Source organism: Anopheles marshallii, chromosome 2 (genome assembly GCF_943734725.1).
Source record: "Anopheles marshallii chromosome 2, idAnoMarsDA_429_01, whole genome shotgun sequence".
NCBI classification, from domain to species: Eukaryota; Metazoa; Arthropoda; class Insecta; order Diptera; family Culicidae; genus Anopheles; species Anopheles marshallii.
Window position 1 is genome coordinate 21475918 of NC_071326.1, and position 27685 is coordinate 21503602.

At 44.3% G+C, this 27685-nt stretch overlaps 2 protein-coding genes across 2 annotated transcripts in view; one reads left to right on the forward strand and one right to left on the reverse strand.

Annotated features, from left to right (window-relative positions):
- Positions 1-8770: 8770 nt before the first annotated feature.
- The window catches only part of LOC128709941 (acetylcholine receptor subunit alpha-like 2), a 34901-nt gene continuing 15986 nt past the window's right edge, over positions 8771-27685 (reverse strand). Inside the window, exons 5-9 of the mRNA XM_053804977.1 lie at positions 13370-13529; positions 12484-12887; positions 11468-11649; positions 10510-10711; positions 8771-8971 (exon numbers count right to left, since the gene is read on the reverse strand). Coding sequence (XP_053660952.1) covers positions 8771-8971; positions 10510-10711; positions 11468-11649; positions 12484-12887; positions 13370-13529 — 1149 coding nt within the window. The remainder of the gene's footprint in view (positions 8972-10509; positions 10712-11467; positions 11650-12483; positions 12888-13369; positions 13530-27685) is intronic.
- LOC128709940 (carboxylesterase 5A) lies at positions 20424-22474 on the forward strand. Its single transcript, XM_053804976.1, has 3 exons — positions 20424-21543; positions 21606-22233; positions 22311-22474. Exons 1-3 carry the CDS (start codon positions 20424-20426, stop codon positions 22459-22461), a joined length of 1899 nt encoding a protein of 632 aa, XP_053660951.1. The 3' UTR covers positions 22462-22474.

Below are 27685 nucleotides of genomic sequence, written 5' to 3' on the forward strand. Positions count from 1 at the left end.
AGGGTTCATCTTGTTGGTAATATCAGTTTTATTAAGGTGTGTTTGTTGTTTGATGATTTAGTTGTTTGTTAAGTTTAGCCGTTGTGCAATGTTTTTCAGCTACACACTCGTGTTAACACGCGTATACGTTGGTTTGTAAGAAAGTAATAAATATACATAGTTTAAATCTAAAATTTTTAATTAAACATCTCCTGCTGACACTGGTCGGAATCATACTCTAAGCCAGTTTTTGTGTATGCATTTTGACGTTTCCAAGCTTATCCGCTTACAGCTCGCCATAAAAATAACAAGCAAACCTAGCAGGCTTAGATTGGTTTCCTAATGAAAGCAGCTAACCCAAGCTCGACAAATGTCATAACAAAGAATTTTGCTAGCTGGCCTGAGCCAGGTTAGGCCATGCTTCCCGTGTGCAAAAATGTAAACAACATTTTGTTAACAAAAACAACTGGAAAAGGATTATTTTAATTAGCAGACTGATGCATTGTTTAAAATGAATTGAATTTTAAATTAAACTTATAAACTTGATTCGATTTTTCTCAAATTGTAATTTCCCGAAAATGATCTCTTGTGTCATTCTTTGTGTCAAAATGCTATGTCCTTTACGAATCTGTACAGAATGATACAACCCGGTAGCTGGATTATTGGACAGATACAGTCTTAAAGCTTAAGCTTTCTAACTTATAGTATGATCTGCCCCACTATTGCATATGACAAAAAGCGTCAGACGTTCCCGATCAGAAAATCCTTCAGACTGGAGACTAGCGTTGAAGTACCTTAAATATGCATAAATTCTTTAATTTATATCGTTTTTCTATCGTTTTTGATAAGTGTCGTTTATTTACTTACTTACTTACTTACTTACTTAGGAGGCGCAACTGCTGCTCGAAGTCTTTGCCAGCTAAAGAAGTCCTCTAAACAGCTCACTGGCTCGCAGCCTCTTTCACAGGTCACTGGAGCCGTTGTCAGCCAATCCTCTATCCCGTCGTTTCTAAATGACGTTGCAGTGCCATCATTTAATCTCTGTTTAGGCCTATCACACCAATCCTCTGTCCATGTGGACGATCTACAAGGACTTTACGGGCTAGGTTGTCCTGGTTCCGTTCTAATAACTCGACTCGATTGACACAGTCTTCCACACATACGGAACCAAAATTCATTCTCAGCATCTTTCAACACCGACCGTGGCTCAAAGGCGTATGTGAATATTGGAATATCGTGCGCTTTCCAAGTACCAGTTTTACCGCCACGCGTGCAATTTCGTCCGTAGCGCATCTAAACGTTCGAAATTTATTTCTTCCCGTATGGCTCACAATTTGTGTGAGTGTGTTAGGAATGTTGAAAGATTTCCAATTCTTTTTTCCTTATTTATTCCTTCTGTTTTCATTTCTGGTGCAGTTCCTTGCGCTAAGCTCCCATATACGGGCATGCAGCCCGCAGTCTACTTTCCTATGAATGCGTCGGCATCAGCCCATCCCATACGGGAACTCGCTGCCCAAGTGCCTGTCGCTATGCGCAGATGTGCTACTTGCGCCACGGAAAAAGGGTTTGCATTATTAATTTTGAAATATTACCATAGTGGGCGCTGGGATATTTCGCCACCATGGTGTAACACACCGCTCCGGTGCGAATGATCAAGGCGCGGATGCGCTGTGTGCGCTATTTACGAGACGTGACCAATGGATGCGGTCTCGGGAAAGAAGCATCCGAAGTGGTTGAGTTATTTTTGCGGAAAGTATGTATGTTTTCCACCTGCCATAGTCCGCTACACCGCGCCAAAGGTTGCATCGGTTCAGGGTGATGAGTGTGAATGCGTAACCATGGGTGCATCCAGCTGTGTCTAAACGGTCACAGTGGCCAGCCAGGTTGATGGCTTCTATTTGAACACTGCACCGCACGGTTGATCGGGTCCGGTCTGACCGTTTGAAGCTCGCACGGAGCAATTTACCCATGGACAGCCTTGCACGGGTTCACGGGGTGATGTGCATTTTGGATGAGTGGTTCACATTGGGCACGCTACGCTCCGGTGGCTCGAGATACATTTTTCCACCGGGCCCAGTGATTGATTTATGTGCTGCACGAGCATATCTTGCGGTGGAGTAGACCAGGAAACCTGGACCCCGCTGGAAGACTTAGCCGGAACGGGTCGGAATGTAGCTTTTGATCCCTGGGACTGGGGTATGAGAACTGGGTGGATGGATTGATGTGCAACTCGTAGGCATCAATCAAGCGGAATTAGAGATGCCGTGAAAGTTAGGAAGCGGATACGGGATGTGTTTGTTTCTTGCAAATAAAATGATTTTCCGTTAAGGGGTATGCGTCAGTTTTTTTTTTGGTCCATAGTTTGATCGGGTAGATTGAGTGGAGAAGAATTCACGCTACAGGTAATGGTTGAAACATGCAACTTGGCCTACACTTGTGCAATACATGAAACATTTCAAAGTTCCATATTTTGCTTTTTGAAAATATGGAAAAAAATATTTATAAGTTCTTGTTGAATCACCCTCATCGTTTCGTCGCTACCCCAGTGGTTTTCAGTACACAACTATAAACGTCCCCTATGTGTTTTGTTGCACCGGCACTGCTGATACTGCTCACTGCCGCCTATTTTAGCAAGCAATATAGGGTTCATAAAATATTTAACCGAGCATTCTGAAATCTATTATAAATATATGAGACTTTGTTAAGCCAGCGTGGAGCCGGCTCCGGCTGAAGAAGAACGTGTGGACGATGAATAGAAAATTAGGCAAGTTGTTATCCTCCGCAAAAAGGGAACATCGCATATGGAAAGCCGTTTCGGAACAGCCGGTCCCGGTGATGACGGCGGCATAACATTGTTGGTTAATATTTGAAAATGCAACCTGGACAATGTTCTTGCCCTGCTGGTGGCCCTCCCTCCGCCCCCGTTTCTTTATGTTCGCACCTGCTGATTAGAAAAGTTATTCCACTTATCTTACCACCTGGTAAACGCCACGGTAGGAAGCAAACCGTTCCACCATAACTACGGAACTTTAAGCATTGGCTTGAAGTAGATATTGACGTTTGCCAGATATGAAGAGGAGGTCCTCCTCACGGATGTACTTGCATGCTTATGGTCTTGGTGTTGGTGCAGTCAGTTGGTACGGGGGTTCATAGAAAAAAAAGAAAACTTCCACCCTATTAACCACTATCGATTGGGGATTATGAGAATACATATTTCCCCGAGGCAACCCCGAGTGTGGGTTGAGCGACCGCGCTGTTGCCAGTGTGTCGCGACGTCTCCCTTGCGTTCGCACAACTATGCATCTCAAGCAAATGAGTGTTCTTTGGCAACAACTTTTGTAATTACGCTGAGTTGAGTCAAAGTCGCGCGTTACCTACTGGAATCAGCAGGACGAGCAGTAGCAAACTTGGCAGAAGCGTGAGTTGATTTGGGCTGGTCCCGGTAGCGGTGTCGGTCGCGATGTCTATATTTTATGGAGCATCGCTTGTAATTGCTCGTGACTTTTGGATTGTTTTATGGGGTGTTTGTGTGTGTGTGTGTGTGCGTGGATGTAATGGCTTAAGGTTTACTTACCTTGACTGGCAATGGCTATAACTTGTCGTTTTCTTCGTTTGTCTGCATTCGTTATGGGGATGATGGGAAGATGGTATGGTATGCTATCATAAACTTATTGAGGTTGTTGAAAACACATTGTAACACAAGACAACAAAGATTAAGATCAGACCGTATTCGTTGTTGGTTTGATGTCCTGCTTCCAATACGTAGTGAATGTGAAAATTGCATTGGAAGATTACAGACTTTAGGAATGAATTTTATTATTTAATATCAGTAATGGGCACAAAGAATTTAAACAAGATATTGTGATATTGTGAAGCAATAGTAAAGACGTAAATTTAACCATCTATAAAGTGATTTGTGAATTATTTAAAAACTGCATTTTTTATATTATACACCATGTTTAGTCCTGTTTGTATACCAGAGATAGCACCAATGGATAAGTTAAAGATTCTGGTGGCATTCAGAACTACAAAATAATTACATCAAAATTATCGTACGTCATCGGTAAAAGTAACTCCCCGGTGCCATCGAATGGTCGAAATCATTCACGCCCTAATAACATTAATTCCGTGAGGTATGCGTTAATGGTAGTGAATGTGAAAATTGCATTGGAAGATTACAGACTTTAGGAATGAATTTTATTATTTAATATCAGTAATGGGCACAAAGAATTTAAACAAGATATTGTGATATTGTGAAGCAATAGTAAAGACGTAAATTTAACCATCTATAAAGTGATTTGTGAATTATTTAAAAACTGCATTTTTTATATTATACACCATGTTTAGTCCTGTTTGTATACCAGAGATAGCACCAATGGATAAGTTAAAGATTCTGGTGGCATTCAGAACTACAAAATAATTACATCAAAATTATCGTACGTCATCGGTAAAAGTAACTCCCCGGTGCCATCGAATGGTCGAAATCATTCACGCCCTAATAACATTAATTCCGTGAGGTATGCGTTAATGGTAGTGAATGTGAAAATTGCATTGGAAGATTACAGACTTTAGGAATGAATTTTATTATTTAATATCAGTAATGGGCACAAAGAATTTAAACAAGATATTGTGATATTGTGAAGCAATAGTAAAGACGTAAATTTAACCATCTATAAAGTGATTTGTGAATTATTTAAAAACTGCATTTTTTATATTATACACCATGTTTAGTCCTGTTTGTATACCAGAGATAGCACCAATGGATAAGTTAAAGATTCTGGTGGCATTCAGAACTACAAAATAATTACATCAAAATTATCGTACGTCATCGGTAAAAGTAACTCCCCGGTGCCATCGAATGGTCGAAATCATTCACGCCCTAATAACATTAATTCCGTGAGGTATGCGTTAATGGTAGTGAATGTGAAAATTGCATTGGAAGATTACAGACTTTAGGAATGAATTTTATTATTTAATATCAGTAATGGGCACAAAGAATTTAAACAAGATATTGTGATATTGTGAAGCAATAGTAAAGACGTAAATTTAACCATCTATAAAGTGATTTGTGAATTATTTAAAAACTGCATTTTTTATATTATACACCATGTTTAGTCCTGTTTGTATACCAGAGATAGCACCAATGGATAAGTTAAAGATTCTGGTGGCATTCAGAACTACAAAATAATTACATCAAAATTATCGTACGTCATCGGTAAAAGTAACTCCCCGGTGCCATCGAATGGTCGAAATCATTCACGCCCTAATAACATTAATTCCGTGAGGTATGCGTTAATGGTAGTGAATGTGAAAATTGCATTGGAAGATTACAGACTTTAGGAATGAATTTTATTATTTAATATCAGTAATGGGCACAAAGAATTTAAACAAGATATTGTGATATTGTGAAGCAATAGTAAAGACGTAAATTTAACCATCTATAAAGTGATTTGTGAATTATTTAAAAACTGCATTTTTTATATTATACACCATGTTTAGTCCTGTTTGTATACCAGAGATAGCACCAATGGATAAGTTAAAGATTCTGGTGGCATTCAGAACTACAAAATAATTACATCAAAATTATCGTACGTCATCGGTAAAAGTAACTCCCCGGTGCCATCGAATGGTCGAAATCATTCACGCCCTAATAACATTAATTCCGTGAGGTATGCGTTAATGGTAGTGAATGTGAAAATTGCATTGGAAGATTACAGACTTTAGGAATGAATTTTATTATTTAATATCAGTAATGGGCACAAAGAATTTAAACAAGATATTGTGATATTGTGAAGCAATAGTAAAGACGTAAATTTAACCATCTATAAAGTGATTTGTGAATTATTTAAAAACTGCATTTTTTATATTATACACCATGTTTAGTCCTGTTTGTATACCAGAGATAGCACCAATGGATAAGTTAAAGATTCTGGTGGCATTCAGAACTACAAAATAATTACATCAAAATTATCGTACGTCATCGGTAAAAGTAACTCCCCGGTGCCATCGAATGGTCGAAATCATTCACGCCCTAATAACATTAATTCCGTGAGGTATGCGTTAATGGTTCGCCCGTGTTGCACCGTAAAGTCGCCGCCGAGAGGGACATTTTAGCGGAGCCATAGATGGGAAAAAAACTGAACGCGCATTGTCCTAATTGCTCCCTCACAGCAAACAGCAGGGCAACAACAACAACAACAATATCTAATCATCTGCCTTTAACAGCTTCCGGGTGCGGGAATGACAGCACATCGTTGACGATCGCACCCATGTGCCCTTAATCGGTCTCCCGGTGATGACGTTATCGTTTTTTGCCGAATGTCAATTTCGGTTCCACTACGGTTTTCCCCCGTCCGGCCCGCTCAGAACGTCCTGATCTAACGAGCTCGTCCCATAATCGACAAGTTCATTTCGTGCTGATGGGTTTCTTGGTTTCCGGCTTCCTGTGCGCGTGGAACGTTGGAGACCTGCAGCGCGTGGATGTTTTATTCGCTGTTGCGCGTATCGTCGAGGATGTTCAGGAACACGGCAGTGAACGAGCGACAGTAGTCATATTTCACCTGATTTGCACGAAATAACTCTCCACTCACGTGGAAAAATGACACCACTTCGAAGAGATATACACCCATCACGGGACGAATGCAAAAGCAGTGTAGAATGGTTTGGCGGTTAGGTCAACGCTTCGAGTGCCAATTTTGCGCACGAAAGAAGGAAGGTATCGAGGTGTGGCGGAACATTCGCGAAGGCGTAAAGTTTCCTCTTACCTTCTCGGCTAGATCATTTGACACTTAACCTCCTTCGGAAAATGAGCGCAACGGGTGGTGCGAGATAGGGACTGTTGGTTGAAACCACGTGTCTCTTACACGGGCATTGGAGAATTCAGTCTTGCTTCTGGGGAAAACGGGCATCGGCAAGCGAAGTTTGCGTATTTCGGCATCTCAACAAACAACACAAGAACAAAAGAATGGAAAAGACATATTAACACAACAAGAAAAAAGTCTTTTAGCGTTGGTTTGTAGGTGCGGATGATGTGTAACTTGGGTTTTTTTTTACTTTATTCTTCCTCAGTGTGGGTGTGTGCGTTTTTTTTTATTGTTATTTACTCGTATATTTTCTCCATGATTTTTCCTCTCCTGCCGATGCACACGGTTGTAGCAAAAGAACAAAAATCCAAACACGCTACAAAACATCTTTGCCTCACTAGTACAGATTTTATACGTCCGCCGTGAGTGTGTTGATCGGTTTTTCTTTTTTGGGTAAGTTAAAACGCATCCAGTTGTAACAGTGAGAGTTGCTTCCCATCTGCTACCTACTCGTGCTACTCTACTCTGAGTCATTTGCTAGTTCGCTCCACACAGTTGCTTCTTTGCCTAATTTTGTCCTTGAAAATCAATTTCCATACATCATTGACACTACCGTCAACGTGGCCCTTTGGCAATGTGAACCGTTTACCGCTTAGTTTTGCTTATTTACCTCATCTAGATACCATGAGTTTGTAATTTTTTAAACTTACATTTAGTATCAATGCTTTAGTTGAATGTTAATCTTTGCTTTCGAATAATTGTATTTGCTTTAGTTCATACCCTTTTTTCTTACTGATTTTACACGAAGTCTTTGTTTGGTTGTTGGATTGGTTGGGAAAGGGGGAATGCGGTGTGATGTAGAGCGGGTTAGAATGTTTGGCCTTTTTTTGGCCAGTTCCAGTTGCAGCAGAACGGGGAGGATTTAGGTTTCATTTGTTGTTTGTTTTGGAAGCAACTTTGTGTTTCATCCCTGCTGGGAAATGCTCGTAAGTCTACCAAAAAACGGGTGAATAGAAAAATACGGCTCCATCTAGTATGTCTTACGGTAATTAGAGAGTTACGCGAAGATTGCCCTGAACCAGACACTTGAACGTTCCTTGCTTTGATGTTATCGGATAGATAAAACTTAATACAAACTCGCAAATGCTTTCACACTATACATTTCTACCGCTTCAAAGTAAAGTTCGTTTTCGATCACTAACCTTTCTGGGGAACAGATTGAAAACTCCTCGACGCGCCATCTAGATGCGGCTAAATAAAGGTACGCAGTAGGAACCTAACCTACAAACAATGGTTGTTAACGATAGATAGGAAGTGATCCTCTATAACTACTTTGGCTTTCGTGATCTTTTGCGTTGCTGGGTCGTATCCATCCCCGGCACGGTAGCTGCAATACGGGAGTTGGCACACAGCTAAAGGTCACTCATCAATCATCAATCCCCCATCAAGCTATTTGCTGGCGTGTAATTTACTATCGCACACGCTCCGGTTGTCACGCTTAGTCTACGAAAAGGAAAAGGCTCTCCACTAATGCATTAATCGTGCGTAACTGCGCCTGCAAGCAGCGCCACAGACTTAGTCGTAGAACGAAACGCGAGATGGAAACGGGCATACTAAAATGCAACGACCGTTTAAATTACATTGAAAAAGTGACCGAAACGGTACCGCAGGCAGCGTGATGTCCGGTCCGCAGTGGCGCACATTCAGCGACCCAGGGAGGTTATGTCTAACCGCGATCTTTTTTTTCTTTGGCTGCCGCTGATGGTTTTATGATGAGCGCCAAATGGCGAGCTGCAAACAAACAGTCCGAAAAAATAACATTCTTCGCGCAGCGTTACGATAACAGCACGCGTATTGGTGGCGTGCCGGTACCAGCAGCACAACGTGTATATTTGTGTGTGTTTGAAGTTTTAAAAAATTAAAATCAATCGCCCGTTAAACCCCGAGGGTGCGAAGCCACATGCGGGAAAGGTTGGGCGCGTTACCCCTTAGGAGCGCGTATCCTTGACGGTAAGATTGAACAGCTTCTGGGCGATAATGGAGTACTCGATGTCAATCGGTTTGGTGTCATCGTAGAGCGATGGGGCCTCGCACAGGATCGCAAATGTGCCGAATAACGACGCTATCGTGAATAACCATAAAAACAAACGATCCAAAACCATCGCCACAAAGCCCCAGTCTTGGTCTTCCTGCGTTCGTTAGCCGCGCCCGAGCCGTGGGTGAATGTCGGCCGAGGTTGCAAGGTATTATTAACACAAAGTTAAATAAGCGAGGAAAACGAACAAAAAAAAAAGGCAAGTTATACATCCCGACCACGAAAAAGTAGTTAAGAAAGTTGCGTTCAGTAGTGTTGGAAAGTTATTGTTATCATTTGTTGTTGTTGTTGTTGTTGGCAGCGATAGATTTGGTTTGTTGGTAGTGGTGTCCCATTGGCAAAAAAAAGTTCGGTCGGCATTCGGGTTGTGGTTAAAAGTTGTTTTATTCCACAGCCCCCACGGTTGGTCAGCCGTTTTGTGGATGTTGAATTTTACGTTAGTTCCATTTTTTTTGCCGATCCAACAGTCCATCCGGTTTGGCGATGCAGTAAAGACGTTTCGTGTTGGTGTTTGGTCCCCGAATTTTCACAATTCGAATTCCACAGTTCCAGGGTGAGCAGTCGAAGCGAGAGAGAGAGAGAGAGAGAACGAGATAAGAGTAGCCATAGAAATGAAGGGGAGAAAAACACAATCATCATTAGCATCGGTGGAGTATGTGGATGTGGAACGAGTTTTCTCGGAGGATTCCTCTGAACAAAAACAACCAAAAAACCATGAGGGTTGGGATTTTTCCGTCAGTTACGCGGTAGCTTACAGCGGCAGTAAGCGTAAAGACCGATTGTGCCGGTAACGGCCAGTACAAAATTCAATGACACTAACGATGGTGGCGGTAAATGAATGGGTGGATATAAATTTTCCCCGATAATGGACCTGAAAAAACCTCCAAGAATGTGTTCTGGGAAAGGAAACAAAAGGCAACACCAAAAGCAAAAAAAAAAACAACCCCAGAACAAAGAAAAGAATGTAGCAACCTTGGTAACGTATCGGAACTCGTGCTCTTCACATCGATAGCGCATCGAAGGGTCCGGGATTAGTGGGCCTGATTCTTGAGACGAAAAACGCCTTTTCTTTAGGGGTTGGTGGCTTTTCTGAGCAAAATGAACTTGCTGCACAAGTAAGACCCACACGAGCGGACACATTTTAAGCATACCGAACGATGCCTTTGAAACAAAAAAGTAAGAAATGAATTTGTCCGCAGTGATTCGATTACGGGCTGCGGGAGGAGGGTGTTTTTTCTATGCCTTTCTGTACGTGCGGGATTGACTTGGAGGTTTGCCACGAGCAGATTATTCGCCTATTTGTGGTTACAGTATGGTGGAACCAGCACCAGCAACTGGACTGGACGCCCTTCCTGGCAAAGGAAAGTTTGTCTGCAAACTGATTGTAATCTGTCATTTGTGGCTTTTGTGGTATGTTTGATGTGTGACCAACACCGCAAACCGTAACCAATTTCTACCAATTTAAATCTACCGTCAATGGTTCAATGCGGCAATCGAACATAGGTGCAATGGGTGGTAAACAAAATCTCTCAAATCTCTGCCTTATGATTGCTACCTTAAAATCAAGCAAAAATGGAAACGTAAAGAAAATACTATCGCACAAGACACAGACACGCGAACAAGGATACATACCGCATTGAACTCGTCCTGCCGTTGCATGTGATGCTGTATGAACATCACATTGTGGATGGCTTTCTCCAGCTCGAACGGATACTTCTTTCTCGGTGCGACGTCACTGAGCGACTCATCCAGCCCCGACATTACCGACGGCAGCCCATTATAGCCTCCCAGTCCGCTCAGTCCACCGCCCAACGCACCGACCAACCCGCTGAAGCTGGAACGGATTGAGCGAAAGCATGGAGTGAGCACGATATTGCGATTGACTAATTAAAGCAACGGACCCATAATCGTGGCAGCATCGATTGAGCATTTGGGTATTGCCGGTTGATCATAATCTTCTACCGAGAAGCGGAGTTAAGTATTCGCACGTGAACGTAAGTTCCCTTGCGGGATAAAGAGTAATTGCATCTGGATGGCATAGCGTGTCCTTTTATCGCATGATCCGGGACAGCGTGTAACGATACGGTATACCCGCCTGCCCATTTTACACAATGGCACCGACACGGAGATATCTCAATTCGTACTTAGCGCCCGAGTGCCGAAGAAGGTGAGGATGAAAATATTGCCAAGGATTAATTATCGTGTTAGTGGCTATCGTGTCGATATCAGATCGTGAATGGTGTACGGCTAGAGAATGGTTACTGGAGCTCTTTCCGTGTGGTTTGAACAGAAAAGCTCCTTCTCGTACCGTTTCAAGTAGGTACGGCTTAGCATACGCAGTGTACGACAAGCAGAACACACAGAAGTGGCATTGTTGTCTAGTTAATTAATGTTGAATCCTTTCGTATTGTTGTGAAAAAGAAATTATTTGAAAACGTCCCCACATCTGCAGCGCACTTATTCTAAGCACCATCAACCATGCCGAAAGGTTCTCTCCACTCTTCACATTTAATCCATAATCCTTGCCTCGGTTAACTCAACTGTAAACTTCACATGATTCCTTCTCTGCTCGGTTTGGTAGCATACGTACCGATTAGTGGCTGTCGTTGAGTGTAGTCCGTTGCATCCACCTGGCCGCCCCTGCATGTGCCGTATCGAGTCCGGGCTGGAACCGCCCGAGTTGGGTTGCATTTGCGAGTGGGCGGCCAGTGCAGCACCAAATTTGCTTTTGCTGATTTTTATACCGTAGTTAATCTTGTTTGCTGCCAGCTCCTGTGCGATTAAAGAAGATGGTGGAGAGTAACAATGCATTAGAATAAATGTTGCAAGCAGACATTAGACATGGCGATGAGATAAGCTGAGTTTAGTTTTTTAGGTTTAAGGTAAAAAGAACAGACGGAAAACTACGCTAAGTAGTTTAACTCACCGTTGAAATTGATCTTTTTAATGCTTACTTACTTAAGTCAGATTTGGGTTCGGTTATGAAATTAGTTTAGATCATAATATGGATAGGGTATAGCATATTGGAAGACTGTTACATTTAATTATTTGAATAATAAATAGAACTCTCACGAAGCATACATACGTCAAATCCTGGTACAATATGGTTTATACTTCAATGTTACAGGATCGACTTTACTCTTTGCTCCTTATAATTAGTTGAAATTATAGTTAATATAAATTCGTAGACACTTTCAACCAGCATTTTATCTTTTATGCCCAAATTTTGTACTTTAAACTAACTCAGCTGTTGAAGTTAAATACTACGTATCTCTAAAACAGCATATTAGAAGTACTGTGGATGTAGGGGACTACACGTACGTGAAAATACGTTGCACAACATTTTGTATTATTCAAAATTCTCTAAATCAACGTATTCGTAACGTATGAATACGGTAAGGACATGAACTCGCTTTGGAAATCGAAGAATTTAATATCAGTAAATCTCTGCCATGACAAAAACGGTCGTCAAGTACAGGTAATCACTTGGGTCAATGGGGGTTTGCGGGTTTTTTTTTCGTTCTCCCTTGGTGGCTCGATGTAAAAATATGTAATTACGTATGTAAACCATCGAGCCGTACAGTTGACCCCGTCCGGCAGACTCACCTTGAGCAAATCGTTCGGGACCCGCATCAGCAGCAACTTGGGCAGGCGCAGTATGAAGAACTTCCGGACCCAGGGTGCCATCTTGTGAGTGCTCGGCTTCCGGTAGTGTATGTTGAGGATAATGATGGTGATCACGACGCTCAGCCCGACCAGTATCATGGTGAACAGCAGATACTTGCCGAGCAGCGGAAGGGCCAACGAGGTGGACGGGATGATTTCCGATATCAGCAGGAAGAACATGGTTTGCGACAGGAGGATGCTGATGCATAATGCAATTTTTTCACCCGAATCCGCCGGCAGATAGAAAACCAGCACGGATAGGTACGAGATGCCAACACACGGTATGATCAGGTTCACCGTGTAGAACAGCGTCTTGCGTCGTAATGTGATGTTGAAGAAAATGTCTGTAACAAGAAAAATAAGCGCTTTGTGTTAGCGGGTGCTTTGCGAATAGGTTCGCACCGGTCCTGGCCAGTCAATGGGCAGCATTTAAAGTGACACCCCGGGACACCCAATGCACCGTGACCGTGGGCTGTCGAGTGTCGAGGGAGTGAAGGTCGGTACGTGTGAGGCAATCGATGGTTATTGCTTGCCTCAATGGCCACCGTGCTATCGGCGTTGGTGAAAAGGAAAAAAAAAAAACGATGGCGCAGCAGAATGTGCAGCTAAATGTGTCCGGTCGAGCGAGACGACAGTTGGATGAAGAAAATGGCTAGCGAGGTTAGGGGGCACGAATGCCGAATTACAGTGCACCGTCGGTGTGGCGAAGTGGACCGTGTGTTCGAACCTTCGCCATAAAAGGGGGTATGTGGACGACGTTGTTTTTTTTCCTGCTCTCTGCTCGGCCCGCTTTTGTTCTGCACAATGCACCGATCGATTCGCTTACCTGGGTACGGTTCGGCACAGCATGGGTAGTATTTCTCGTGGCGCTCTGCTGGCACGCCAAGAATGTCCCATTCCACGCTGGGATAGTACTCGCGTAAATCGATTCCAATCTTCACCATGTTGTCGCTGTTGTTCAGTTGATTTTTATGCTTCAGGTCAATCTGTGGCAAAACGGATAGCGATGGAGAGAAAAAAAATGGCACGATGAGTGTGGTATTTTTTTTTACGTTAGACCATGGCGAAAGGTGACTCGGACATGGGAAACGTTGCAGATTTATGTGCGGCTGAAACGGAAGCTGTACGCGCTTACCGCAACGGGTTTCGAGGTGATCGGTGGGCTGAACAATGCAATGACAATTCCAGTGCACTACCAATCACATGATTGTACCGACAGGTAAAACGATAAAATAATGGATTGGAGGTGTTTCACTGCTATTGAGCCGGTAATGGTGGCGGTGGTGGCATTGTTGTGCATGCGCCAAACGGTGTAAATCTTTTATGTCCTTCTGTTGGATCGTGTAGATTCCTTGAATAACGTATTTTATATTTTTAAACCACAAAGAAAAAAATCTAAAATTCTAATTCTGAAATCGAAAAATATTTTGAAGTGAAACTAATTGTCATTTTTAAATACCCTTGAAGTAGATTACTTTTCTGTTGTTAAATCAATCAAATATTTATATAATATATTTAAAAAAATATTTCAAAAAACTACGAATTGGTCAAGACCTTTCAATTTTATATGCTTTAGGATTGATTTTTATAAATTTATCAGGAATTTATAAGGATTAGAAATCAGTACAGTTATTAACTAAAATCCTGATCATACATGATTGTTAGTGAAGCTGTAAAGTATTGAACAACCTTTTTATTTATTTTAAATTTACTTATTTAATTGCAAACGAAAGAAATTTATTTAGAAAGGATTTTTAAACGTAGCTTATTTCGCTTGAAATTTAACCTTAAAAGTTCATAAAACTTGTGGCTGTAACATGTGTAAATGTAACGCATCGGTGTCACGCAGCGTTTGGAATGTTAAAGCTCATCGTCCATTACGGATCCATCAGCGGTATGTTGAAAGCAAATTTTCCCTTCCGTTAAGTAGTTTGCTCGTCCCGTGTAGTATTACTGATCCAACGACGTAGTCGTTTGCGAGTACTTGCGACTGTCAGGAAAACAAATACACACTGGGATGCAAAGTAAATACATCCTACTGCATTGCAGGCTGCATCTTCACTGCATCAGATAAAGGGGGAGGGGGGGGATTGCAATTTACTGCAGCCCTCGTCTGATTGCCTTAGGACGCCGTAGACCGGTGTAGCACCATTCCGAAGGACATAAGGATAAACATTCGATCGCAAACGATTGCACTCTATCAACTGTCGGTGCGTGTGTGTATGTGTGGGCACACGTTAGCGGAGGTTAGTGAGTAGCATTAACCTTCATCTTCTTCAGATTCTGATCGAATCAATAAACGTCGACCCGGGGAGACTTCATCGAGTCCCGGGGCGAAGGCAATGAAAGCCATTGGAGGTGAAAGCAATCACTACCACACCGCATCACAGGAGGTGATTGATCGATGAAAAACTAACCTCCAGTCCAGGACGTGGATCCCACCTTCCCACCTTTTTATGTCGTTAAGGGGGTGGCGTGTTGGATAGTCTCAGATTTGGTTTTTTCCATCCCGTTGTTGCTGCCCAAGAACGCTGCCACATTCTGCTACGTTCCCTGTTTCTCGCGGTGCCCACTTTACGCTCGTCAAGAGCTGATGACTGCCGGGGCACAAGGCGTGCTCATCGAGTCAAAGCCCCGTGTCTCAGAAAGGATCATCCAAAAGGGATATCTTGAGCTGCAATTTATTTTATCTACACTCGCTTGGACACCGCACCGCCAACCCCATATCGTCCCGCTACGGTGCGAGTGTGTCGAGCGTTTCGACATTGCCATTTGCCACCTTTTGGATCGTGTACAGTTAGCTTCGAATTTATATTCAATTTACCGAGTGTCGTAAATTTTTATGTTCCATTTCATCTTCACTTTTATTTGTTTTACACGGTCCAATCTGTGAGGTTTTCTGTGCGGCATGGGGCAAAATGTTCCAGCCAGGCGAACGTCCCAAAAAAATGGGCAGAAAAACTACGCTACGGTTTCAATCTCGTCGTCGGGGTGTAGCGGAGCGGAAGCGCCAGGGAAATGGGTCTTTCGCCGCTTCCTGTCCCATAGCTCAGAAGAAAGCAGAACGCACACATAGACTGGTCTAAGAGAGCGAGAGAGAGAGAGAGAGAAAGATAAACTGCCATAACCAGGCACCAGGAATGCTGGCCAGGCTACGAATAAACGCAACATAAAGAAATCGAAACGACTCAGGACGAAAGGACAGGATATCAATGTGTGTATGCCATATCTTTCGGCCATAAGTCCTAGGTCCTAGAATGGGTTTCCCATTCTTTAACTGACTGCCAGGGTTGCCATTTTCCCGAGCCCGTGGTTTCTCCTGTTCCCGAAAAAGGCTAAGAAGCTTGCAGGAGAACCGCTAGCCACTTTTAAAAAGGAATAAAACGATGCGCAGCAGAAAAGGCCGTTTGGTCGGGATTCGGTCGGCAGAGAAGCGTTTGGGTGAAGCATTTTGGGGTTCTTCCACCACCGGTTCGTTCCCAATAACTCTTAAAAAGGAGCACTCACAGGGACATACACACACATACGCAGGGACACATTCCCGACTCTATTTCACACTAAACACTTTTACACTGTTGCAGTGTTTTAGACCCTTTCGAAAAGCGATACTACTGCTGCCCGACGTGTAGTGTGTTATCCTTTTTCTCCCGGTTTTTGGAAGACTTTCGGGCCCCGGGTGGAAGGTTTTTTGGGACTGGCGAACTGAAGGGTGAAGGACTTTATGGGTTTTTTCAGCTGGTTTTCCCATCGTTCTTCGTTGCCGGAAAACACACCACCAACACACGCACTTTATCAAACCCTCCTTTTTCCGACCTGACGGAGCGAAAAAGGATCAAAGCAAGGAAGGCAGAAAAATCTTCGGAATTAAGTAAAAAAAAAATGGAGAGGTCTATTTTTTAGCTTCACTTGTCCCTTGTCCACGCATGCTTTCCACCGGGTGGTAAAGGATTGTGAAATTATGCGTGTCTGTTTTTTTTTCCTTTGGGGACAACGATTTCGTAGGATGAATTTCTTCATGCGTAGGGGGTCATTCTTATCGCCAAGTTGTCAATGATGCTCCGTATCCCGCACAGGGCTGCCGCGATGGGCATGTTTTATGTTGATGAGCATTTTTTTTCTTTCGTTTGGTTGTTTGCCATTTTGTTGGACTGTCACCGTCAAACAGCACCCATCCATCGCATTTTTTTGAATCATTTTTCAATTCGTTATCTCATCCGAAACATGAATTTGAGTGCGAGTGTGTCGGTTGATGGATCGGTGCAATGTTTTATCACTTTTAAGCCATACAGATGATGGGGCTTTTGGGTGAATATATCTGAAGGATCAGTTCGGTTGTGGTGTAGTAGTAGTTATTGATTAACTTTTTTTCTCTCTAGAAACCGATTCCGGTGAGCTGTGAGAAAGGGAACCAAAATTTTTCAATTTCCCAACGCCACTACTGCGCTCGGAGTTGCTGTGCGTGATTAATATTGTGTGGTGGTGATTTTTATTTATCTATGGTCTACAGCTGCCAGCATGGTGGGTGCAATTGATACGAATGATGTTGACATGATTTTAGATTTGCCTCCGCTACTGGTGGTTGCTCGGAATTCCGCCATCCTCCAAAGGCGACACGACATACAAAATACGCTATCAACTTGTATTATTGCAGGATTTGAACGAGATTGTTTTGTGGGGGGGAGAGCAGAACTTTTTTTTTTTCGCCATTCCACGAACGCATTATGCTTCGGAGTTTGTCGGAATCGAAACATGGCGAGTTTGGGGCATAAGTGGGAAGTGATTTGTTTGTACGATACAAAAAACCAGACACCAAAGACGAACAACAGCACCAACAAAAAGATTGCACCGTATGCCGATAAACTGCGCCGATATGTTCGTGTGGCTGGCTACGTACGATCGTTCCTGCTGACAAATGATTGTGATTTGGAGTAGTAGAAATGGAGGAACCCTTTTTCCCTGCCAGAACTCTACCAGGCACCGGTACAGTGGCATATTTTCTCGTACCTGTCTTCAACTTCCAAACGTTTAAGATGCTGCCGACGACTTCCGTGCCGGGGCCCAGATCTGACGGCGAGCCATAAATGTATATTGTGTACCGTACCGTATGCTTAAAATCCGGGCGGCATAACTTTCCTCCCGCAACATATCGCGTGTGATAGGAGGGAGGGACTCCGTTTTGGGGCTCTCTACACACCTGCCCGCACAAGTCACGCCGATCCCGCTCGCCGACTGACCTTTGGCATTCCGTAGCGTCCTGCCAAACTCTGGACTTTTCGCACCGAATGGGAACCAATTTCCATGCATACAAATATGAAATTATGAAAATCGCCCCCACCCGGGGCTCCACGTCGCGGGAGTGATGGTGAAGGAACGGGTGCAACCGAAGTGAGGGACGGGTCTGTGTCTGTGTCGGAGGAATTCGAGCATTCGAAATGAGGTCGCATTCCGAGCGTCTGGAGCGAGCGGCAGCATTACACAATTTTGGAGGTGCCCTTGACGGAAGGGATCCGGAAATCATAAAGTTTCATGAATATGAAACGGCGCCTTTATCTTAGTGGCTGCCTGGCTTATCACACCTACCATCACAGCGCGGCAGCGCGGAATCGTGCACCGAGCGGCGGAATGCGAGTGGAAGCGATAGCCATTGAAGTTATGTTGTTTCACGAACGTTTCGACTGCCACCGATAAGGCTGCATGTGTCAACACATGCGAATGCTGAGCGGCCCGTACGTCCCGGAACAGGGAGCTTTCTGAAGTTGGCAGGGCAGTTTGTGGTGCGAAGCACGGGTGGAACGGGTATGGCGATAACATTCTCTGCACGCGGCCGGCCCGATTTCGATTCGTTTCGCATTCTACAAATCATGACAAATCGAGGGGTGTTGGACCGATTCCCCGGAGTGGCATTCTTGAAGCCGGCCTGTGCCGAAGAACGGCCCCGGCCGGACCAGAAGTACTCAGCTGGCAAATTGGATTTGGAATGATTTCCAATAATCCGTACGATCGGTGCCGTTCGTCCAATGTTGCGACATTCGCCGGATGTCGCTTTTCGCCAGGACGACACCCAACACGATCCTTATGCGGAGGTTTTCTACCGGGATAAATTATTAACACGCAACACAAGCTCGAAGGTGCTGCACGGTGCTGATCGATCTAGTGGATGGTTGGTGGGTGGTTGTTCTTGTTTGGAAAATAGAGTATCGTAAAATTTGATTTCGGAAAAACACACTCACACGCTTCTAATGCGGAGGATTAATGTTCAACGAGTTGCTGTAGGACTGGAGCTGTTTGGTTTGGAATGGTTCTGCTGGCTTATTCTTAAAGCATGCAGTGGCCCGAAATTAAACAGCAGTGTCAAAATGTGTCTTTAAGGCATTTCGTACCGCTTCCCCGAACCGACACTCGGAGTACAAGCGAGTGTAGCTGACATTGGCAATCCTTTTAATTTCGTTTTACATCTGATAGTACCGATAGATAAATGGTGGCCTGTTTTATTTATGTCGCTTCTAATACTGTATTTATTGTGCTATCTGATTACACCATAAATTGCCATAGCACGAATGAGCTGCTTAACGAGTGCAATAGGCTGCTTATCTTCGTCTGGTTTTTTTTTCTTCCTGACGAAATTCTTCGCCAGTCGGTTTCTTTCCATCCGTTTGGCGATCTTCGCCGAGAAGTAAAATGTTCCACAATAAAACTGGCCCAAATGTAGCGGAAGTTGTATGCTACCGAGTGCACATTCACATTCACACACACACACACACACACACACACACACACACACATGAAGGATTCAATAATAACAATAAAAACAAAACTATGTCCCTAACGTATGGTGCAAACAATCTTGTCCGTATCGTGATAAACCGGCGAATCTGGAGCGAGGTTCGTCGCAAGTCTACGGCGGCATGCGGCTGTATTCGGCGATGAGCCCTGTCTGGTCCAGGGAATTGGGTAATAAAAGTTGACCGAAGAAGGACCAAAGACTCGTAAAACAAAAAGAAAAAAAAAACTTACACCAAGTTGAACACGATTGCGCGAACGAAAGTCAACGCTACGAACAGCCGGCCACTAAAGGCCATGGATAGTTGCAGGCGATTTGTACATAGTTGAACTTTGTGTTGAAGTTCCCGGCAAGCGTGGGGAAGCGCACCGCGTGCGCAAGGCTTAAATGGCAAGGTAAATAAAACATGATGGAGGAAAGCGTTTGGCAAGCGGTCGGTTTTATTCGAATGCTTCCACTTATTTATTACGTGCAATCTACGTTTTGCATTTTTGGGGTGGTGCTATTTGCGCCATTTCGGGGAACGGTCGTAGCTGTTTTACTTGATTGTGGGTAATGGGGAGGCAGAAATGGTAGTTGAGATTTGTTGGAAAGCGAGAGGTCCTATTAGCAATTAATCCAGCAATGAGAACGGACACGCGAATGATTTTTTCTTCAGCAAAACTAGCGCAGAACCGTCGTTTTTGGGCAGTTCTGTAACGTGCACTTGCTGATTAGTTTATCGCAACATACTACTGGCCTTCCTTCAAGCGACAATGACGAGAAATAAGTGGTGCGCATTGATAATTGTGCGACATTGGGCAACTGTGGATAACCTAGACAACTAGAAGAGTTACCAAGTGTAACGCTTAATTAGTTTTATTGAGTTTTACTATCAAGCAGTAATTCTAAGCATTATAGTAAAAGTTATCAACTATTGCACAGATAAAAATGTGTTTCCCTTGAATAGGTATTCATGGACAATGTTCACAAAAGCATGAGAAACTTTTTGCTTTGCCCTCAAGCAGGATCGCATACTGATAAACGGGCGAATAACAACATTCAGCAGCTACGATCCGTAGTTGCATTTTAGGTTCGGCCACGAACTCAACCATTCAACATGGCACGGAAGAAAATTTTAGCACAGTTAAGCGTAGGATTGCCGCTTCTCCTTGCCCTGCTCGTGATACCGTGTGAAGCAATTGTTGGAGGCATTCGATCAGCAACACCACCGCTCGACGATCCGGTCGTGTTTGTGCGGCACGGTGGCCGCGCAGCTAGAATCGAAGGGCTGCGAAACCGCGAAACGGGACTGTACTCGTTTTTGAACATACACTACGCGGAACCACCTACCGATCAGAACCGTTTCGCTAGGCCCCAGTATCGGCATCTCAGCGGAGACATCAATGCGACACGGTACGGACCACCGTGTCCCCAACCAAAATCAGACAATCCGTACCGAGTGATTGGGCACGAGGATTGTCTGTTGCTCAACATCTTCACACCCCAGATGCCGGACGAGACGACGGGATTGCCGGTGGTGGTGTTTATCCACGGTGGGGGCTATCGGTACGGGTCGGCTTCTCAGTACGGCGCGGAACCGCTCACTGCCAATGGAGTGATCTTCGTACCGATCCAGTATCGGCTAGGATCGTTCGGCATGCTCGGCGATGGAAGTCGTGATTTGTCCGGCAATTTGGCGCTGCTCGACATGGCGACGGCGGTACGATGGGTTAAGGATTACATCGGATGGTTTGGAGGTGATCCGGCACAGATCAAGCTGGTCGGGCATGGATCGGGTGCGTCGGCTGCGATGGTGCTTGCCTCGGCGACCATGGCACGCAGCTCCGTCACTGGTGTGGTGGCAATGTCCGGTTCGTCGGTGCAGCCTAATTCGTACGAACGTGAACCGCAAGCCTCGTACCAGGAAGCAACGATGCGCCATCGCTGTGCGGCCGGAAACGAAACCGAGGTGGTGAAGTGTCTGCGCGGCAAGTCAACCGAGGAGATCGTGCTGATGGACTCGGAGCTACAGAGCGAGCGATTCAGCGGCGAAAAGCTTATCAACGGAATGTCTCCACAGGCTGGTGTTAACCCAGTGGTCGAGGAGAAAGATGATGGCCGGGGATTGTTGGGACTGCTGACGGACAAACCGGAGGCAACACTTCTCGCCGGCGACTTCCCCAAAATTCCACTCCTCATCGGTGTGACGAAAGATGAAACGGCTAACGCGATCGATGGTAAGTTTTGAGACCGGTCCATGGTACGCACTCTCTGTAACTTCTTACCTAAAACCTTCTAGTGAAAGAGATTCAGTCAACGTTTAAGGGACCCACAAACTTCCTGAAGAAAACGAGCTCATTGATAGGGTTGGAAGGATTCCTTAATGTAGAAAAACAAGTACAAGCTGTAGGCAATGTCGGTGGCGTTCTTAACCTGGACAAGTATCTGGAGATCCCGAACGGTTGGGACGTGACACAGATTTTGGGCAAACTGGTGGAAGCAACAACTGACGCCGTCTTCAACCTGCCCGCCGTTGTGTCCGCCCAGGCATGGAGCAAAAGCTCAAAGGCTTTCATGTACAGCTACGAGCACCGATCGGACAATACGCGTGGGCGCGACTTCCTGACCGGGCTTCCGATCGTGGCCAAGTCCGGTAAAAATGGTGCCGACGATCGGCTGGTGGCGCACGGTGATGAGTTGGGCATACTGTTCGACACGCACGACGTATTTGGCAATCCGACCCTGTCCGCTTCGGTCAAATCAACGAAAGACATTAATGCGCGCAAGTCGTTTGCTTCGTTCATTGCCAAGTTTGCGTATCTGAACATGAGCAGCATGCATCAGGACAATGTGTTCAAGAGCTTCTCCAGCAAGGGAACACCGTTCGTGAAGGTCGGCGAGCAGGTTTCGGTGGATAATGACTTCAGGTGAGGAAGGAAAGCCCGACCGTGCACGGTATGGTGTGAGGTGATACTAAATGACTCATATGATTGCGCGGTTCCAGATTTTGTCAACTGTCCATCTGGGGGGCACAGCTGGAGGCACTGAAATCAATTTCCTGCTCGTTCCTGGGCGAAGGGCTTAGCTCCGTCAACAAAGTGGTCGGCAATGTAGTGCCCATTAACAAAGTGTCCGGATTACTGTTCGGAGGATAGTCATTTCGAGCGACACAAAACGCACCGGTTTGCCGTACGTAAGGAAGCAACCGAACGAAGATAGTGACCGTTTTTATGATGTACATCCTTTAAGACGCCAGAACGGAACGGTATAAGTTCCGTTTGCCCCCTTCCTTGTGGCCATCCCTGAACTTACATGCTCCCAACCGTGCCGATGCTGGACGGTCGCGTAATAAAGTGTACTTGTGTGGTACATAAAACTGCAGTTTAGCGCGAATGTTGTAATAAAATTTCACAATAATTTATTAACGCTGATAAATGAAGCGATTGTGGCAAACCCGCCATTGGCACGGATCTCGGGACTCTTCACGGGGGTCGGCGGTGCGGTGCTGTGCGGAGAAGTTTACTGTTGTTTTATGTCGATCCCAACCTTCATCTTCACCTTCGTGCAGTGTTTTTTCCCGGCCCCTTCATTGCCCCCGAAACCCGGAAAATGAAAGTTTTCCCTTAGTTTTATGCCGTCGACCGTACGGTAAAGTACGTTTCATTTGATTAACAGTGTAATACGACGGGCACGGACGCAACCATAGCGCTCTCTGGGCGGTGTTCGGATAGTGCTTGGAGCTTTCGAACATGAAAACTCTTGGCATTCAAATCGTTTACGGGGCAGTAGTTTACTTACCGAGATGGCCGGGATTGTAGTACAGTTAAGGGAAGGAAAGAATAATTTCCACCAATCTTTCCATCCCGCTTGCGCCGCATGGTATGCATGCATCACTTTTATTGCATTAATATTAGAACAGTTCTGTAAGGGGCGAAATTCAATTTAAGAGTGTATCGGCCAATATCGTTCCTTCCGTTGCCGCTGTTGTGTTGTTCAATAAAAGTTCAATATACCTAATGTGATACCATTTGCATATTGCATGCTGTGCCCGCGTGGCATTGTACCGTACCGTGGAAGGTTGCGACCTTCCGGACCGGTGTCGAGTTTTCTTATGTAACGAACATCTCATACCGTTGGCATTCCGCCTGAATGGGCCTTTAGAGACTTTGCAAACTTTGCGAAACTTTGAGATGCACCAATGCACAACGACACGTTTCGAGTAGGAGAACTGCCACTCTGGAAGTGCTGAGAAGTCAGGAGACAAAGAAATTCGTTGGCTCGGACCTCTTTCTGCACGACGCAGATCTGACGCGCTGGGTCGGAGAGACACCCATATTGTAACAATGGTCGGAGACGCCCTGCTTGGCCATTCCAACTGCTTGGTGGTGCCGAACTGTGGAAGGTTAGAACTCTCCGGGGTGTAATATGGGGTGTTCCAGCAGTGAATTGAATTACACGGGCAGATGCAATTTAATGATAACACGAAAGCATAAATAATGTTGCCGCCACTGCCTGCCAGCAAAGGAAGCATAAAGAAAGCTGTCTGGGTGGTGCTATAGTGAAAGCATTCCAGAACGGAAGAAGGGGTCGCCCGCTCGTTGGGTTTTTTTGTTCGTTGCTGTAAGAGTAAGCCGGAAACGGAACGTTGGTAAGCGAAACCAAAGACGTGGAGGACGCATTTTGTGTTGCTGGATACCGTGTTCCCTTCTGCCGGATGTTGTTTTAATACAGAAAGGGTAATGCATCGGCACAAAGATTCGTCTGGCAACTTCGTCTGGTTACTGGCAAACTTCCTGCTTGACTGGAATTCCGGACGCTTTACGCACGACACGCTAGCACAGTCCAATTCGTGAAGTCCTTTTGCATTATGGTGAAATGTAGCCAAACACATATAAGTGGCTGTGATAGTGTCTTGCCTTTTTTGTTTTGTTTGGTAGTAACTTTTTTGCCCGCGGTACTTTTCGCAAACGGTAGTAAATTCAATTTCAGACAATCTTTTCTTTGGTTTAGAACGATAGGGAGAGTTGATGGAGGGATGGACGACGCCACTAATTCGCGAAGGAAAGAGAAACACTGCGAAACAAAGCAACTGCGATAAGGCGTAAGCGAGCATGCGAAAATGAAACATATGCCTAAAATATGCTATACGGCAAGATGTGACACGATAAGGCATCCCGAGCGTTTGAAGCTGCGAGCACTGCCCAACCTCTCCGAATGTTCAGCTGGTCGAAAAAGCGGATCATCAGATATGCACGATAAATGGCCAGAGTACTTAACTCCGGTGGCAGGCAGAGATCATGTGAAGGACATTCCGGTACCAGAACCGAGTGGCCTGTTTGAAAAGCGTGAGTTTACGCGAACCAGACACCAGACCCGATGCTACGGAGCAGATCTGTAAACAGGGGTCCCAGTTTCGCTAGCAAATTACACACCATCATCAACTTTTTACTTATCTGCCGTACTGTGCGCTGGTAGAAGCGTACAGAAAACCGACAAAAAAAAAAAAGAATGCACAAACACCGCTTGAACCGCTTTTTGAAGCACCAAAACGAAGACGGCCCCGGGCGGAAACTAATGTGCCGCAAAGAAACTTATTAAATTATGACGATGGAGCTTTTCCGATAAGCGAAACTCGTCCAAAAACCTTGGGTCCCGTGGTTCGCTTGGGGCGAAACAGGGACCGGATGTAAGATAGGGCAAACAAAAACAAACGAAAAACCCTGGTAGGAAGTTATTCTGCTGTTCCGGTTCGGTGCTAATTTGAAGCATTGATCCTCACCACACGCTGCGCAACTTTGCGATAGGCATTGTGTAATGGGTAGCATACAAATTTACTGGACCATGGCAGTGTGGTAGTTGGTTTTGGAGTGGGGGGGGATTTGTTGATAATGGTACCATCATGGAACGATTGGTCAGGATAAACAAATAATTAACTCACGCAGAAAGAAAAAAAGCCATTTGTACTCTCCATTGAGACATGCTTTTCTTGAGGGTTATCAATCATACATATGGTTGTATCTGGTAGTGTGATCTCTTAACAACGATAATTTGGGGTTAAGCTATGATCAACATAAATAGTGCTCTGGTAAAAAACGCACTGGAACGCTAACAGCCCTCTTATGAAGGCGTATTATTTGAGAAAGTAGCTCGAATACTTTACTGTAGCAAAAATCAAACATTTGCGGCTCGTGAACTACAATTGTTTACAATCATATTCTTAATGCCCCCTTCAATGCAACCTATTATATAGGCAATCTATTATTTACTCATTGATTAAGGATTTAACTGTCGGTTTTTAATGCTTTCTTTAAATAAATTTAGAAGAACAGTCTATGCAACTTTGAACGCGATATGACGACGACGACGGTAAAGTTGGCCCTCAAATACGAATAAAATTTGCCTCGCTATTCCGAAATCAACCCGCCGGGAGTGGTGGCGGGAGCGAAAACATGAAACTGAACCGTGAATTGATTTACATTTCACCAGGAATTATGTTTTATATCCTCTGCCTTCCAGCGCAATTGATTCAAATCTGCACGTGAAAGTGAAGAAAAAAGTTCCCATCCATTAGGACGAAAACCCGATGGGTACCGGCGGTTGTTATGCTAATGGCGCGGTGTGGTGCACATTTATTCGCGCGAAAAAAAAAAAAAAAACCCATCAACCATCAGTCGAAGTCGATCGCATGGGAAAGAACGGTGCGCTTGGGTGAGCTTTATGCGCGATCCTTTGCTAGAGCACATTTTCTCGTGTGCTCTTTTTCCCCTCTTCGCCTTCACTCACTACATTCGATGATACATTTTCACTCCGTTCCGTTACCATTTTATTGCCATTGCTGGAGCGGCATAAGTGATACAAGAAGTGGAAAAAAAGGAAATACATAAAACAAGTACCTTCGAGATGCGCCAAGAAAAGGGCAAAAAGTTGGAATTTAGCTGACAAGAAAGTGGTAAAGTGAAGGAAAATGGAAACAAACAAGACAACTGGGCTGGGCTGCGATGCTGCTGGCGAGGGTGAAGAAGTTTTTCCATCAATAGACCTCAAGCGGGGAGCATTTTTCCGGCGTCGCCTGGCTGCACGATGGCGATGGTTTTTTATCGTCTAGCATCGGTTTTATGGTTCGCTTTTTTTATGAGGCTCCATCCCGCACTATAGCTCAAACCTGAGGGGTTCTCCGGTGTCTTCGGAAAGAAAGGTACGGTAAACGGAAGAAGTATAAAAATCATATTTTCGTCAATTTGTCTCATTCGCCCACCGTGTAACCATCGCGATGGCGTCCTTGCTTTGTTGTTGAGCGTGTCTTGTCGAGCGGAAAGATGTTCATAATTTTTGTTTTGGTTCTATTTTTAGTTGCAATGCAATGGCCTTTTGTTCGGGTGACCGGTCAATTTTGTCGTTCACACTTGAAGGGTATTTATTTCATAATAGAACGAAATTGTTCACCCGCAATTGGCTTGCTGGTATGCGGTGGCAATGGAATTTGGCTTGTATCATTGTGTAGCTGTGAAGGAAGACAGGTGTTTTGAGGCTAGATACTCGAATATGAAATAGATTAATTTGGAAGTTTGCATTCCAACACTTTTGTATTATAAATACTGCATTGCTTCATGAATGAGAAGTCATTTTTACGCATTTAATTTTTCATATCGACCTACAACTTTGTTCAGAAAGATTTGCTTATTTAGTCAATTGTTCTCTGTGATTTGAATTACCTGAATTATTACTACATATGAATAGTTACTCTTACGTTTGAGAGACTTCCTAACAAAGGACGAAATAAGTGTTCAATCGGTTCAGTTGCATGACACAGAATCTCTATTCTGATGATCTTCAAAGATTCTTGAATCGGAATTGTGCTAAAGATTAAACGATATTTACAAAATTTAATCCATCTTATCTGGCTTGGATTCATATTTCATGAGTATTCAAATTTTTGTCGAAAAGGCTTTAAGATTCTACGATCTGCGGAACGTACATTCGCGATTCGAATAACTTTTCACTGAAGATTCAAAGAAGGCGTTAAGATTCACGTTGCTCGTAAATCATCTTTGCCAGTAAATCATATGAAATTTTCTTCATGCGACTGTTTGCAAACAATTTGATCAAATATTTTACCATCGGAGCCACCGACTTCAGTGTAACTCGCAGCGCTCAATCGATAAACGCTTTGGAAGGCTCACACGCGCGTACGCTTTCCTGCTGTCGGAGGACATGTTTTGACAACGGCAATCCATATGAATATGCTTCCCAAGGAAAACAAACTTGACATTCGCAATTCACAATTCAACTAGCGAAACAGCACCGAAACTGCCGGCAAAACAGCGGGCCCGTCCGCCCCACCGTTGCCCTATGTACACACAGCAAATTATGCTTGTTTGT

Bases quoted from the DNA above. Each gene is read 5' to 3' on its own strand.
- LOC128709940 (XM_053804976.1), top strand. From the start codon at position 20,424: ATGGCACGGAAGAAAATTTTAGCACAGTTAAGCGTAGGATTGCCGCTT. The intron at 21,544-21,605 runs GTAAGTTTTGAG...AAAACCTTCTAG, and splicing joins AACGGCTAACGCGATCGATG to TGAAAGAGATTCAGTCAACG. The intron at 22,234-22,310 runs GTGAGGAAGGAA...GCGCGGTTCCAG, and splicing joins TCGGTGGATAATGACTTCAG to ATTTTGTCAACTGTCCATCT.